Source organism: Microcaecilia unicolor, chromosome 1 (genome assembly GCF_901765095.1).
Source record: "Microcaecilia unicolor chromosome 1, aMicUni1.1, whole genome shotgun sequence".
NCBI classification, from domain to species: Eukaryota; Metazoa; Chordata; class Amphibia; order Gymnophiona; family Siphonopidae; genus Microcaecilia; species Microcaecilia unicolor.
In genome coordinates, this window is record NC_044031.1 from 463,529,590 (window position 1) to 463,544,007 (window position 14,418).

General features: G+C 42.8%; 1 protein-coding gene across 1 annotated transcript in view; it reads right to left on the reverse strand.

The window, feature by feature from the left end:
* LOC115476782 (acetyl-coenzyme A synthetase, cytoplasmic-like) overlaps positions 1–14,418 on the reverse strand; it is a 113,839-nt gene that overhangs the window by 17,655 nt on the left and 81,766 nt on the right. Inside the window, exon 13 of the mRNA XM_030213364.1 lies at positions 10,638–10,718. Within this exon, the coding sequence (XP_030069224.1) occupies positions 10,638–10,718 (81 nt within the window). The remainder of the gene's footprint in view (positions 1–10,637; positions 10,719–14,418) is intronic.

The following is a 14,418-nucleotide window of genomic DNA, read 5'->3' on the forward strand; positions in this document are numbered from 1 at the left end:
ACGCTGCTGCGACCTCTTAGTTGCCGTCGCGTCATCCCACCCCCCACTTCACGCGATTCACGAACCGTGCTGCCGCTTAGCACTGCTTAAAAAAAAATTTACACGTCAGCAGGAACAGGCTGCTTCAGCCAATCCCAGGAGCCTTCCTTCAGCCCTCAGGGGCGGAACACGCTGAAGGAAGGCCCCTGGGATTGGCTGAAGCAGCCTGTTCCTGCTGACGTGTAATTTTTTTTTTTAAGCAGTGCTAAGCGGTTCGCGAATCGCGTGAAAGGAGAAGACAATTTGCTGGAAATGGAGGGGAGGGGAGAGAGAGGAGGATTGCTGGCTATGGATGGAGGAGGGAAGGGCAGAGAGGGACAAGGATGGACATGGGGGCCCAGGGAGAGGACAATTTGCTGGAAATGGAGGGGAGGGGAGAGAGGAGGATTGCTGGCTATGGATGGAGGAGGGAAGGGCAGAGAGGGACAAGGATGGACATGGGGGCCCAGGGAGAGGACAATTTGCTGGAAATGGAGGGGAGGGGAGAGAGAGGAGGATTGCTGGCTATGGATGGAGAAGGGAAGGGCAGAGAGGGACAAGGATGGACGTGGATGGGAGGACAGGACCCAGGGAGAGAGAAGAAATTGCTGGAAATGGATATAGAGCAAGAAATGAAGAAGAAAGGAGGAAAGTAAAGAAATAAATGGAAAGGAAGCCCTGGAAATGGAGTTAAGAGGACAGATAGCAGCAGACTCAGATACTGGCCAGCATGATCGGAAAAAGAAAGTCACCAGACAACAAAGGTAGAAAAAAATCATTTTATTTTCATTTTAGCGTTTGGAATATGTCTACTTTGAGAATTTACATCTGCTATCTTATTTTGCAATGTATAGCAATTTGTTTCTAAGAATATTGCTGACAATTCCTGTCAGTGTAGCAAGTGGTGAGCAATCATTTTCACCGGGGGGGGGGGGGGGGTGATCATTTTCACCGGGGGGGGGGGGGGGGGGGGGGGCGCCAACTGATAGTCTGCAGGGGGGCGCCAGAGACCCTAGGCACGGCCCTGACTAGGCGTCTAAATGGCAGATGACGTTTAATGTGAGCAAGTGCAAAGTGATGCACGTGGGAAAGAGGAACCCGAATTATAGCTGTATAATGCAAGGTTCCACGTTAGAAGTCACGGACCAAGAAAGGGATCTAGGTGTCATTGTTGATGATACGTTGAAACATTCTGCTCAGTGTGCTGCTGCGGCTAAGAAAGCAAATAGAATGTTAGGTATTATTAGGAAAGGAAAGGAAAACAAAAATGAGGATGTTATAGTGCCTTTGTATCGCTCCATGGTGCGACCGCACCTCGAATATTGTGTTCAATGTGTTCAATTCTGGTCGCCGCATCTCAAAAAAGATAAAGTGGAATTAGAAAAGGTGCAGAGAAGGGCGACAAAAATGATAAATTATTTACTATTTTAAGCCGCATTGAGCCTGCAATGTGTGGGAAAGCGCGGGGTACAAATGTAATAATAATAATAATAATAAAGGGGATGGGACGACTTCCCTATGAGGAAAGGCTAAAGCAGCTAGGGCTCTTCAGCTTGCAGAAAAGGCGACTGAGGGGAGATATGATAGAGGTCTATAATATAATTAGTGGAGTTGAACGGGTAGAGGTGAAGCATCTGTTTACGCTTTCCAAAAATACTAGGACTAGGGGGCATGCGATGAAGCTACAATGTAGTAAATTTAAAACGAATCTGAGAAAAATTTTCTTCACTCAACGTGTAATTAAACTCAACGTGTAATTAAACATAAAGGAATCCTGTTCAGAAGGAATGGATCCTCAGGAGCTTAACCAAGATTGGATAGCAGAGCCGGTAGTGGAGGCGGGGCTGGAGGTTGGGAGGCGGGGATAGTGCGGGGCAGACTTATACAGTCTGTGTCAGAGCCAGTTGTGGGAGGCGGGACTGGAGGTTGGGAGGCAGGGATAGTGCTGGGCAGACTTATACGGTCTGTGCCAGAGCCGGTGGTGGGAGGCGGGGATAGTGCTGGGCAGACTTATACGGTCTGTGCCAGAGCCGGTGGTTGGGAGGTGGGGCTGGTGGTTGGGAGGCAGGGATAGTGCTGGGCAGACTTATACGGTCTGTGCCCTGAAGAGCATAGGTACAAATCAAAGTAGGGTATACACAAAAAGTAGCACACGAGTTGTCTTGTTGGGCAGACTGGATGGACCGTGCAGGTCTTTTTCTGCCGTCATCTACTATGTTACTATATGTAAACTGTGGAATTCGTTGCCAGAGAATGTGGTAAAGGCAGTTAGCTTAGCGGAGTTTTAAAAAGGTTTGGACAGCTTCCTAAAGGAAAAGTCCATAGACCATTATTAAATGGACTTGGGGAAAATCCACTATTTCTAGGATAAGCAGTATAAAATGTTTTGTACTTTTTTGGGATCTTGCCAGGTATTTGTGACCTGGATTGGCCACTGTTGGAAACAGGATGCTGGGCTTGATGGACCTTTGGTCTTTACCAGTATGGCAATACTTATGTACTTATGTAGATATATACCTACTATACCTAAATATTTATGACACCTGCAACCTGAAGTCTTTTGCGATGGTGTACAGTCAGGTACAGTAGGTTATTTCTCTGTTCCTAGAGGGCTCAGTATTTACAATAAAAAAAGTTGTAAGGGAATATGACCACTGACCACTAGGCTGTCCCTCTGCTCTGCAAGGACATCTGTGCCCATTTCTGTAAACAATTCTGCCAGACAGACGTTCTTGTCCCTGGATATTTGGAGTTTATAATTTGGACGTTTCCATTTGTAAAATGGCTGTTCATGTTGGATGTTCTCACTTATTTTCAAACAGGAAATCCCAATGTATTTCCTGTTCAAAAATGGCAGTAAAAAGGATGGTTTTTTTGGACGGTATGTGCAAGACATACCAATTCTGTCTTGGACATCCTTTTAAAAATGTCCCTCTATATGTCTTTATAAAATATGGTTATGTTTATTAAATCTGATATACCACCTTATAGAACATGTCATCAAGGTGGTTTACCATAAAATTATGTTTCAAATCTTTTATTAGAAAATCATAGAAACAGAACCAACAACTTGCAGATATCATAAATGATCATCTCCATCTGAATCCCTTACCCACCCTCCCTACCCATACCCTTCACGCCCACCAACAACACGACTACAAATTTAACAGTCGACTACGTGGTGCAGGTGACAGTGTATTCCAAAATGGAGACCAGGGTCCCTAGAAACGAAGGCCAGCAGGTGAAGATATGTCTCTAATTCCCACTCTCTCTAGCCGCAACATCTCCTACATTTGTATTCACCACTGTTGTAAAGACAAATGTCTAGGAGAGAGCCATCCCATTAAAATTGTCTTCTAGGCCATTATTATTGAGTGGTTTAGAAATCCACTCATACCCCTGGGCACTGTCATTGTTTGTGGAAGACAAACAAAAAGCAAGAGGGGGTCTAGGTGCCAACCAGATTTCCAAAGCTGAGAAATGTAGGTCAATAAGGCATGTCAAAAGGCTTGAATCCCTGTCAGGCCCAAAACATGTGACCCAAAGTGGCTCCCGGCACCCCACATTTTGGACAGTCTCCAGTGGATGATTGACCTACATGAAAGACCCGCCATGGCACCATATAAAGCCAGAGGGCAAATTTGTATTATAGTTCCCAGTGTGCTACAATCTTGGTGCACTGCTGAATTGCTAAGATGTGAGTCTGAAATTGCGCCAGTTGCAACGGGATGATGAGATCAGTGCTCCACTGGGAAGCCAACTGGGCATAGATGACTTCTGGCACTGTGTCCCGGATATGCTGGTATGAGAGGGGCACTTTCTGTTTAACTCCCAGTGTAAAAGCGTAAGCCAGTTTTCCTGAATGTCCTCTGCCAAATCTTCCCAGGGCAAGCTATTAACATAAAGGCAAAGTTGATAATAGTGGAAAGTGTCAGTTACTGGGAGTGAATATTCCTGCTGAAGCATGGAAAAGGTTTAATATGACCATCTTCTGTAATCATGTGACGACGGTAGTAGATTTCCAAACAACACTATCTACCAAAGGCCGAGTATAACTGTCCAGGAAGAAGTGATGATGATGATGACAAATCCAGTGCCAAACCACTTTACACACACACACACACACACACACACACACACACACACACACACACACATACACACACATGGAGAAGACAACTAAAATGTACAGTAGGTGACATTTGTAATTCCAGAGTTGTGGCAGATGTTTAGTATAGAGCTGTCTGGTTTTGCAGATCAGCCAGCTTTGTATATGTAACTTATTCACTTATCTATGATCTAGTAGGGCACATAGCTAGCCTGTGTTTTCTTGACCTTTACAGGGACAACAGACAGGCTTGCTTAGCCTTAGTAATGGGCCATAAACTTTAACAAGTGTCTGTTTGCTTCAAGCAGGCTCTAAACATTATACGGAGACACTCTCAGTGAAGGACAAGTATGAATGATTAGTATTCGAGGGGGGGGAGGTTACAAAGGACAAATGATGGATAACTGGGAAAAATACCAAAGAAACAGAATTATATGAAGGTGACCTTAGAGGTCAGAGTTGAAGAATACCAGATACGTAAGAGAGAAAATATAAGGCATTAAGTGATTGGACAAAATGAAGCTTCAGTAATCTGACAAGCACATCTTGTGGCAGTCAGATTTGTTAAGCTTCCAGGGAAATACATGGAAAGACCAGAGAAAGAGATTTTATTTTCCTTATACTGAAATTTAGATTGATATAAAAAAGAATTCAATTTTCTGTAACACTGGGATAAAGTAAATTTTATTGTAATCATTTATTTACTCTAATAAATTTTAGCATTATTATAAAAGAGAAAAACTAAACTCTGGAGTGTTTTTCCAGAAGGGCTTTCAGTCTATTCTGAAGTTGTTTAGCGCCCCTCCCCCCTTTAGAGGCAAGAGGGGGGGCTATACATAGAGAAGTCACAAAAGGTGCGGAACTAGTTGTTATGTCTCATGCCACTGGCTATAGTTAGATGTCGCAAGCTCAAAAGCCCAAATCCACCATGGTCTACTGAAATTTGCAAAGTAGAGATGGAAAGCTGTGTTCTCTCTTGCCCTGCCAAAGACAGCCAATCAAATAATGGTTTCAAGTACAAAGGCAATTGCTGAAAGACATAAAGCCATCTTGGAATTATGAATATATTATACAATGAAATTTGCCCAAGCAAGGAAAGAGGAAAAGCCCGCCAAGTCAGGAGCCTGGTATGGCTATTAACTAATAGTTTAGTCACTTTTGTGATATACAATTGAGACAAGTTAGATGGTATATATATACTCCAAGCTATTTCAAAGGCCCATCCACCCACCCCAAAGGAAACTCCCCTTCCCACTTAGTACGAGTGTCTACCAGTAGTGGGAGGGCCTGAGATTTACGTAAATTGAGAGAAAACCCAGATAGATGACCATAATGAGTCACTCCCTGCAAGATATTAGACAAAGACGCTTTGGGATTAGTTAACAGTAGCAACAAATCATCAGAAAAAGCAAAGGTCTTAATATGCTTGTACAAAATGTGAACCCCTGAAATTCTCATGTCAGTCTTCAAAACTCGCAACAGTGGCTCAATTGATAGCAAATAAAGAAGGGGGGATAGGGGACACCCTTGCCGCATGCCCCTTGACAGAGAAAAAGGGACCACCCTCATTCTGTTCAACAGAATAGAAACAGTGGGAGACGCATAAGGAGCATGCAGTGCATGATAAAACTAGCCCCCAAAGCCCTGATAACGCAAAACCTGAAAAAGATAATCCCAGCCCACCCTGTCGAAAGCCTTCTCAGCATCTAAGCTGATGACAAGAGAAGGCAAACAATTATGTTAACAAAAAGCCATGGACAATAAAAGGTGATGAACGTTACAAACAGATTGTCTCTGATGTACAAAAACAATTTATTTGCTTCCCACTAGTCACAGAAGGACAGTTATTAAATGCTCAGCCAAGATTTTCGTCAAAATTTTTATATCTACATTAATAAGGAAAATACGCCGACACAAGTCCGCCAAGTCCAGTGGGCAGCCTGGATTAGGAATCAAGGAGATCAACGCTGAATTGACATAGAGGGGAAACGAGCCTTTATATACTACATTGTTGAAGTATGCAACTAGAGGACCCAGGAACTGCGGGGGCAACAGTTTATAGAACTCCCCTGTGTACCCGTCCGGGCCTGGAGCTTAATGTAGTTTGAGCGATTTAACAGTATAGCAGTTCTTTGGCCGTAAGAAGCGCATTCAAGAGACGTAAATCTTGATCAGTCAAGCGGGGGAGAGCTGCAGCCTCTAAATAAGCGCTGTCTGAAACTATCAGGGGATCATCAGCCTTATATGACTGTGAAAAATATTCCATGAATATGCACGCTATATCTACACTCTTAGTACAAAGTGTGCCATGACAGCTCCACAGCGAGACCATTGCATGGGTCCCACTCCAAGACTTAGCCATACGGGCAAGCAGCCGGCCTGGCCAATTCCCAAAACATTGGAAGCGAAACTTTCGGAATACAGTTGGAGTGGTTTTTCCATGTAAAAGGGAGTTCAACGTGACCTGTGTGGAGTGAAGTCTATCTTGAGTATCTTGACAAGGATGATGTATAAAAGCCTCCAACTGTAAAATGCTCGCTGCTTGCCATTTGTTACGAGCATGAACCTAGACTATAATGCCCCCGTGTAATACTACTTTAGCTGCCGACCAAAAAAAGAGAAGGCTGATCCAAATGAGATTCATTATGGAAAAGAAAGGCTGCCCACATACTGTGTAGGTATTTCAAGAAATCAGGGTCCCGATAAAGATAAGAGGGAAAACGGCATCCTGAAGAAGAGTGGTAGGACGTGGAGTCCTCAACATCAAAACACACAAGCGCATGGTCCGATACCTCCTCAGGACCTATAGTCGCTCTGCGGACTGAGGCAAATAGGGACCACTCAGCTAGGACATAGTCTATAAACCCTACACAAATGCATAAAATCCTTCTCACCTGAGTGAACAGAGAGCCACACATCAATTAAATCAAGTGCGCGCATAAAAGAAGGAAGCACTTTCGCATGAGTACTGCCATGATGAGCAGAACCTGGAGTAGTACAATCCAAAGCAGGATCATAGACTAAATTGAAATCCCCTAGAACTATTAGCTGAAGAGAAAGATAAGGCAGACAATGTTGGACCAAAGAGTAATAAAAGGATGGGTCATAGTGTGTGGAGCCATACTGATAAGACCAGCAATTCGCGCCCCTGTAACCACAAACAAAGGAAAACATATCTTCCATCGGGATTGCGAGAAAGAAGCTCAGCTTTATAAGACAGGCCCTTAGGGATAAGTGTAGCCACACCTCTCCTCCTGCCCTCAGATGACGCCGCGAACACCTTGCCCACCCAAGCCCGTCCCAATTTGAGATGCTCCTGCTCCATGAGGTGCGTTTCCTGCAAACATGCTATGTCCATCCCATGCTACTTTAGGGTGGATAAGATCTTACTGCGTTTGACAGGAGAAGAAATCCCGTCTACATTCCAGGAAATAAAACAGGCAGACACCCTACTCACAGAACAGCAAAGAAAGGGAGGGGCCACAGTGACAGATACACCTCTTCTGAAAAAGGCCCTGGCACCCAGCCCCGCCCAGGTACCTCCAAAGAATAGAGACATAGCCAAAATACTTAAGCAAAAAAACTGTGATCGTAACCCGTCTCAATGCTGCCCACACAAACAACAGACAGCCACAGCACAGAGCACATAACGCTAATCCAATAAACTGAACCAAAAGGCACAGTATCACCCTTTGAAACTAAAGTAACTGATATCCCTCAGTAACGATAACACCCACCCAATCCCCATGCCACCCAATAGTACCCCAGATCTGTCCCACCACATCAAGTGCAGCAGAAAAGGGAGCCACTACTGATTTAAGGGATCCCGGCCCCCCTCTATGCCAAAGGCTTATATCATTAGACAGTACCCCAACATCCTTCAAGGCCCATCAACTGCAGGATAACAAGGAATTATAAGAGCCACATACCATTATATAAAGAATCACATGAATTGATAGCAATATCCAACACAGTGGAACTGCACTGAGAAATATATTAACTGAAAACTCTAGTCACTTCAGGTTTCTGGTCGATGAGAGTTTTGGATGTTACGCAAGCACTCCTGTGCTGTTTGTGGAGTCGCGAAAGTCTGTCAGGCACCATGATAATAGATCTTTAATAAAGCTAGGCAAATAAGCACGAAATGAACTTGGGCCTCATGAAGTGCTGAACAAATGAATGAGAAGTGCCTCCAACATTCCTGGAGTGATGAGGAATAATCCTGAAAGATCATTAAACTAGACCCCTCATATTTCAGAGTGACCCCCTTTTGTCAGAAGCCTTGTTAAGATTTCCACTTTGTGCATGTAATTATGCACCTTAATAATAACAGTGCAGGGCCGGATGATACCATGTTGCCACCGGTCCACTCTGTGATCGCTTTCCAAGAACAGAGGGCCCAAGTTATCAGACAAGGCAAATCTGGATGACAGCCAGTGCTCCAGCTGTGCAGGTAGGACTCAATTAGGCACCGTCTCCGGGATCCCCCAAATCCAAAGGTTATCTCTCCGTGAGCAGCTTTCTAATTCATCCAGTTTATCCACTTGCTCACAAATTTGCTTTCTCAGGGCTTTCATCTGCTCGGTCGTTGGGTTCCTGGCATCTTCCAGCGCAGATACTGGTTGCTTGAGGTCTCTGGTATGGCGTGTAGTATCCGCTAGTAACGCTTTAACATTTGAAAGCTGCTCCAACAACTGGCCAAGGTGCAGCTCTAAGGCACGCTCAACCGCCTCTGTAAGCTGGGTCAGCTGTATAACGGTAGAGGCAGCGGGCGCAGTGCTCACAGTCAGCGCCATTTTAGCTTCACTACTGCCCTGCGCCTTCTCAGTGTCCTTTTTGTTAGACTTCATGGTCATTGCATGACCACTCGGGTCATGAAGTTTTCCATACATCAGGTAAGCTGAGGGTACAACTAGATAGCTTGGCTCATTCTCATCAGAGAAATATAGCAGAACAGGGGGGCTGGAATCTCAGAGAAGACCAGAAGCACATCTAGTCCTCTCAGCACATCAAGTGGTCCTCTTACCATAAAATCATAAAAGTAAAAGAGAATAAAATGATAGGAAAGGAAGAGAGAGTTAAAAATGTTTCATTTCAGACACAGTGCTTTGTGGGCCACACTCAGACACTGGACACCCGATTGCCAAAAGTCTTAGTAAAACAGAAAGTTTTTAAGGGCAGTCCTGAATTTTGACCAGGTTTGTTCAGAATGCAAGGAAAGTGGTAATGAGTTCCACCATTGGGGAGCAGTATGAAAAAAAAGCACACTGGCATGGGGATTGCAATCACAGATGAACGGAAGACGGGATATTAAGATGAAAATCATATATATTATGTAAGGCACAGGCAGGAATATGTAATGTAATCAAAGGAATAAGGTAGAACACGTGGCAGAGATTGCACCTTGAATGCAGGCGTGGTCACTTACACCTCCTCGACAGCAAGTGTAAATGTTCATGCATAAAGTTCACAAGCACAGGTGTTGATGAAAGTGTTTTACAATTAACATGAGCACTTGTGAACTGTGCCTGAATTTCATCCAGACTGCGCTCCTGGCTATGCCTACTGGCAAAGTATATACCACCTTGACAAAGCATGCACATTTAAGACAATTAGTATTTTATAAAAGGCCTTTTACACACATATGGGGCCTGTCACCTCTTTCCTCTGGAAATTCCTTCCTCTTGCACTTAGAGCTGAGAAATCATACCCAAGATTCAAGACATCACTGAAAACCTATTTTCATTGGCTTTAGGAAGTGACACCTGAGTAGTCCAGTGGACATCTGCCAGCATGGACCTCTTGCCCCCTCCTTTCTCTTGTACACTCTATATCCCTGCTTCCCTTTCTTTTCCTAATCTTCATTTATCTTCTCTTCCGCTATCCTACCAAGAAATTGTAGTTCTTTTCTTACTTTCCATGGTTTTAACCTTTGTACATCGCTTTGATTCCCCTTTGAAAGGTGGTTTATTTATTTATTGCATTTGTATCCCACATTTTCCCACCTCTTTGTAGGTTCAATGTGGCTTACAATACATCATGAATAGTGGAAATAAGAAGGGAATAGACGTTTGGTATTACAAAAGGATTTTGGGTTACATGATAATGAAAAACATGATAGTAAAATAACAAGAGAACATTTTAAGACAGTATTGGATACATGTGGGGGAGATCATATGTGTTAATCTTTGTTGTATGTTTCTCAAAACTTAATAAACATAAACATAAAAAAGACTTTATAAGTTAATGGGACAACATAAAAATTATCAAAAAGATTTTGCATGAGCTATCAAAATCGCAAAGGACCCCCAGTCATATCTGAAAAACATACCAAGGTGGTCCATGAATGCTCAGATACAACACTTTCTTTGGATAATTCTTATGTTAGTTCGATATAAGGTATCACAGCAGCAGAGAGTTCAATCTCCAGGATCAATACAGATGCTAGAAGTCTCTCAGTTCTAAGAAACACCATCAGATCACTATCACCAAAAGGATATGGATTCCTTACTAAATAGCCTTCAGCTTCTCCCTGCAGTTCCTCTCCGTGTTCATTTAATACAGCTGGAAGAACTCCAAAGAATGGGAAAGTCTGTAAAAAACAGAAACATTTAATTAGAGCAAGCAAATATTCATGGATCATACTTCAGCCACGCCAAATGCAGAGCAGGCACACAATAAGACAGCCTTTTATTAAGCAAAAGTAATCATAACCAGCTGGCTGGCATTACTACTACTAGTACTACTTAACATTTCTATAGCGTTACTAGACGTACGCAGAGCTGTACACTTGAACACGAAGAGACAGTCCCTGCTCAAGAGAGCTTACAATCTAATTAGGACAGACAAACAGGACAAACAAGAGATAAGGGAATATTAAAGTGAGGATGATAAAATAAGGGTTCTGAACAAGTGAATAAGGGTTAGGAGTTAAGAGCAGCATCAAAAAGGTGGGCTTTTAGCTTAGATTTGAAGACGGCCAGAGATGGAGCTTGACGTACCGGCTCAGGAAGTCTATTCCAGGCATATGGTGCAGCAAGATAAAAGGAACGGAGTCTGGAGTTAGCAGTGGAGGAGAAGGGTGCAGATAAGAGAGATTTAGCCAGTGAACAGCGTTCCCGGGGAGGAATGTAGGGAGAGATGAGAGTGGAGAGGTACTGACGAGATGCAGAGTGAATGCACTTATAGGTCAGTAAGAGGAGTTTGAACTGTATGCGGAAACAGATAGGAAGCCAGTGAAGTGACTTGAGGAGAGGGCTAATATGAGCATAACGACACTTACGGAATATTAGTCGTGCAGCAGAATTTTGAACAGATTGAAGAGGAGAGAGATGGCTAATTGAGAGACCTGTGAGAAGCAAGTTGCAATAGTCTAAGCGAGAGGTGATAAGAGTGTGGAAGAGGGTTCTGGTAGTGTGCTCAGAAAGGAAAGGGTGAATTTTGCTGATATTACAGAGAAAGAAACGACAGGTTTTAGCAGTCTGCTGAATATGTGCAGAGAAGGAGAGGGAGGAGTCGAAGATGACCCCAAGGTTACGAGCTGATGAGACAGGAAAAATGAGAGTGTTATCCACAGAAATAGAGAATGGGGGAGGAGGAGAGGTTGGTTTAGGGGGAAAGATAAGAAGCTCAATCTTGGTCATGTTTAGTTTCAGATGGCGCTGAGACATCCAGGCAGTAATGTCAGACAGGCAGGCTGATACTTTGGCATGGATTTCGGCTGAGATTTCTGGTGTGGAGAGGTAGATCTGGGAGTCATCAGCGTAAAGATGATACTGAAACCCATGGGATGAGATCAGAGTACCAAGGGAAGAAGTATAGATGGAGAAAAGAAGAGGTCCCAGGACAGATCCCTGAGGTACACCAACTGACAGTGGGATAGAAGTAGAGGAGGATCCACTAGAGTACCTTTGTAATAAGTGACGGTCTGGTAAATGAATAAACAATAAACAATATACAGTAAAGGTACGCTGGGAGAGATAAGAAGAAAATCAGGAAAGAACAGAGCCCTGAAATCCAAGTGAGGACAGCGTATCAAGGAGTAGGCTGTGATCAACAGTGTCAAAAGCAGCAGATAGATCGAGAAGGATGAGAATGCCTGCTGTTTGTTTGTATCCTTTTGGGGTACATACATTTTTCTATTCTATTTCGGCATTTCTATCCCGCTTATATCCCCCAAGAATCAAAGTGGGTTACAGCAAAAGTCAACACACAACAATGAGATCACACTTCAAAATACTTCTTGAATAGAAAAGTATTCAGCGACTTCCTAAAGAAATAATAATCTGAAATCTCTTGTAATTGAATTGGAATAGAATTACAGAGCATAACAGCAAAATAGTTGAAGGAGCTCTCAAAGAAACATTTAAATTGTATGTTGTTTACTGAAGGAAGGACTAGATTTAAAGAATAATGTCTTTGAGTAAATCGACTTAATGGCGGATACTGAACTAAAACAAAGCTGCTCCTTTTGATCTTGGGCAAGTCACTTAACCCTCCATTGCCTCAGGTACAAAAATCTAAATAAATAAATATGCTCCAATGGACTAGCACCGTAGAAAATCTTATGAGTAAGGCAAACCGTCTTAAAATCAACTCTAGCAGCAACAGGAAGCCAGTGAAGGTATCTGGGCAAAGGTGTAATATGCTCATATTTGTCTGTGATGCCTCAATGAATCATAATGATGATATATTTTTTTTTGCAGTATAAGCATATTGATGATAGGGTATGTTAAGCTAACTGATCTGAGCCATATTTTGCCTTATGTTATTGAGAATATGTGTATTCAGATATTTGGAATGCAGGAGGGTGTTGGGCATTCATTTACTGGAATTGCTGTAATTCTAGAAGATATGGGAATTCATAACGGTAAGATTGATGGGGAGGGGGGGAGTAATTTAATTCCCACCTGCAAAGTGCAATCAGCTAAGTAAGATTCGAACCAATTCAGCACTTGCCCCTCAGTGTCTTGGATGGCATCAAATCATTTAGCCCTGAATATTGAGAAGTCAAAATGTATTGAGTTTTGTCATTATTTTTCCTAATAATTCATCTCATTTGGTTACTGATGGCATTCCAATTGTACTGTCATGACAAGTTACTACTTTAGGTGTGATCTTGGATTTGGAACTTACTATGCAACCTCAGATGTGATCTGCTATACAGGCTCTTCCTATCATCTGCAGTGGCTTCATAGGTTGAAGCTAATGTTAAGTATCGCTGAATGTCAAGCTGTTGTACAGGCTAAGATTTTATGTTTCAATGTTTTTTTTTATTGAGGACAGTACAAAGGTAACGAATCCACAATGTGAATACATAAAAAGTCAAATATGAACCTATACTCAATGAAGACCAAATGTTACAAACCGTCATCAAGCTTTTTAACATTTTATCCCTACCCCCCTTCTGTTTTATGTTCAACGTTTAAACACATTTTCTGTAATAACATTCCAACTGTAATTATCTTGCTGAATAAACTGCAGTCCTTTCTTAATCTCCTACTGCTTGATGCTTCCTTATTTATTTTAGTTCCAACATTTTATGCTACCATGCTTTTACAGATGCTCCTCACGCAACAAGTACAATAAAACATTGACCCAACTGGAGAGTACCATGTTCAACAAGTTCAGCATCCATTTTCCTAACCCCCGTGCTACCCCCCTCTCTCCCCCTATATTCCTCGTCCCACCAAAAGGCATCCCAACTACCCATGAAACCACTCCTCTCCCTTCCACCCCCCCCCCTAAAGAGCCTACCCCCCCCCCATCTCCCTACCATTCCCCAACATCTCATGGCTGAAGCTTCCAACTGAGCTGGACAGCAACCTTGTGCTCATAAAGAGCTAAACTCTACAATATGTTCACTATTTGGCTGCGATTCCGAGTACTGAGAGACTGCAGGCTATGATTTTAATGATACCTGATTACTGTAAAACCATATATGTAGGCCTCTCTAAAAAAATCAGTGTCAAATGTTGCAACCTGTTCAAAATGCCACTGCCAAACTCATTGCTGGTATCCCAAAGAATCAGCTGTGAATGCAGATAAATGCTAGACAAAATTTCAGCAAAAAAATGTAGCACATATACTAATACAGAGCTGAATGGGGCTAGATCAACCCTAAGTGTTGAAGATATGTGGTATCAGTTTGAAGGCTTTTTTCTTATGTTTATAGTGGAGAAAAAGACATCAGTAGTCATAGCATGGCGACAGAACAGTAAACGTACTCAACGCCAGCATTTCATTGACTCTGTTATTATCACCGGTCATAAAAAACTCCACTTGTATGTAAA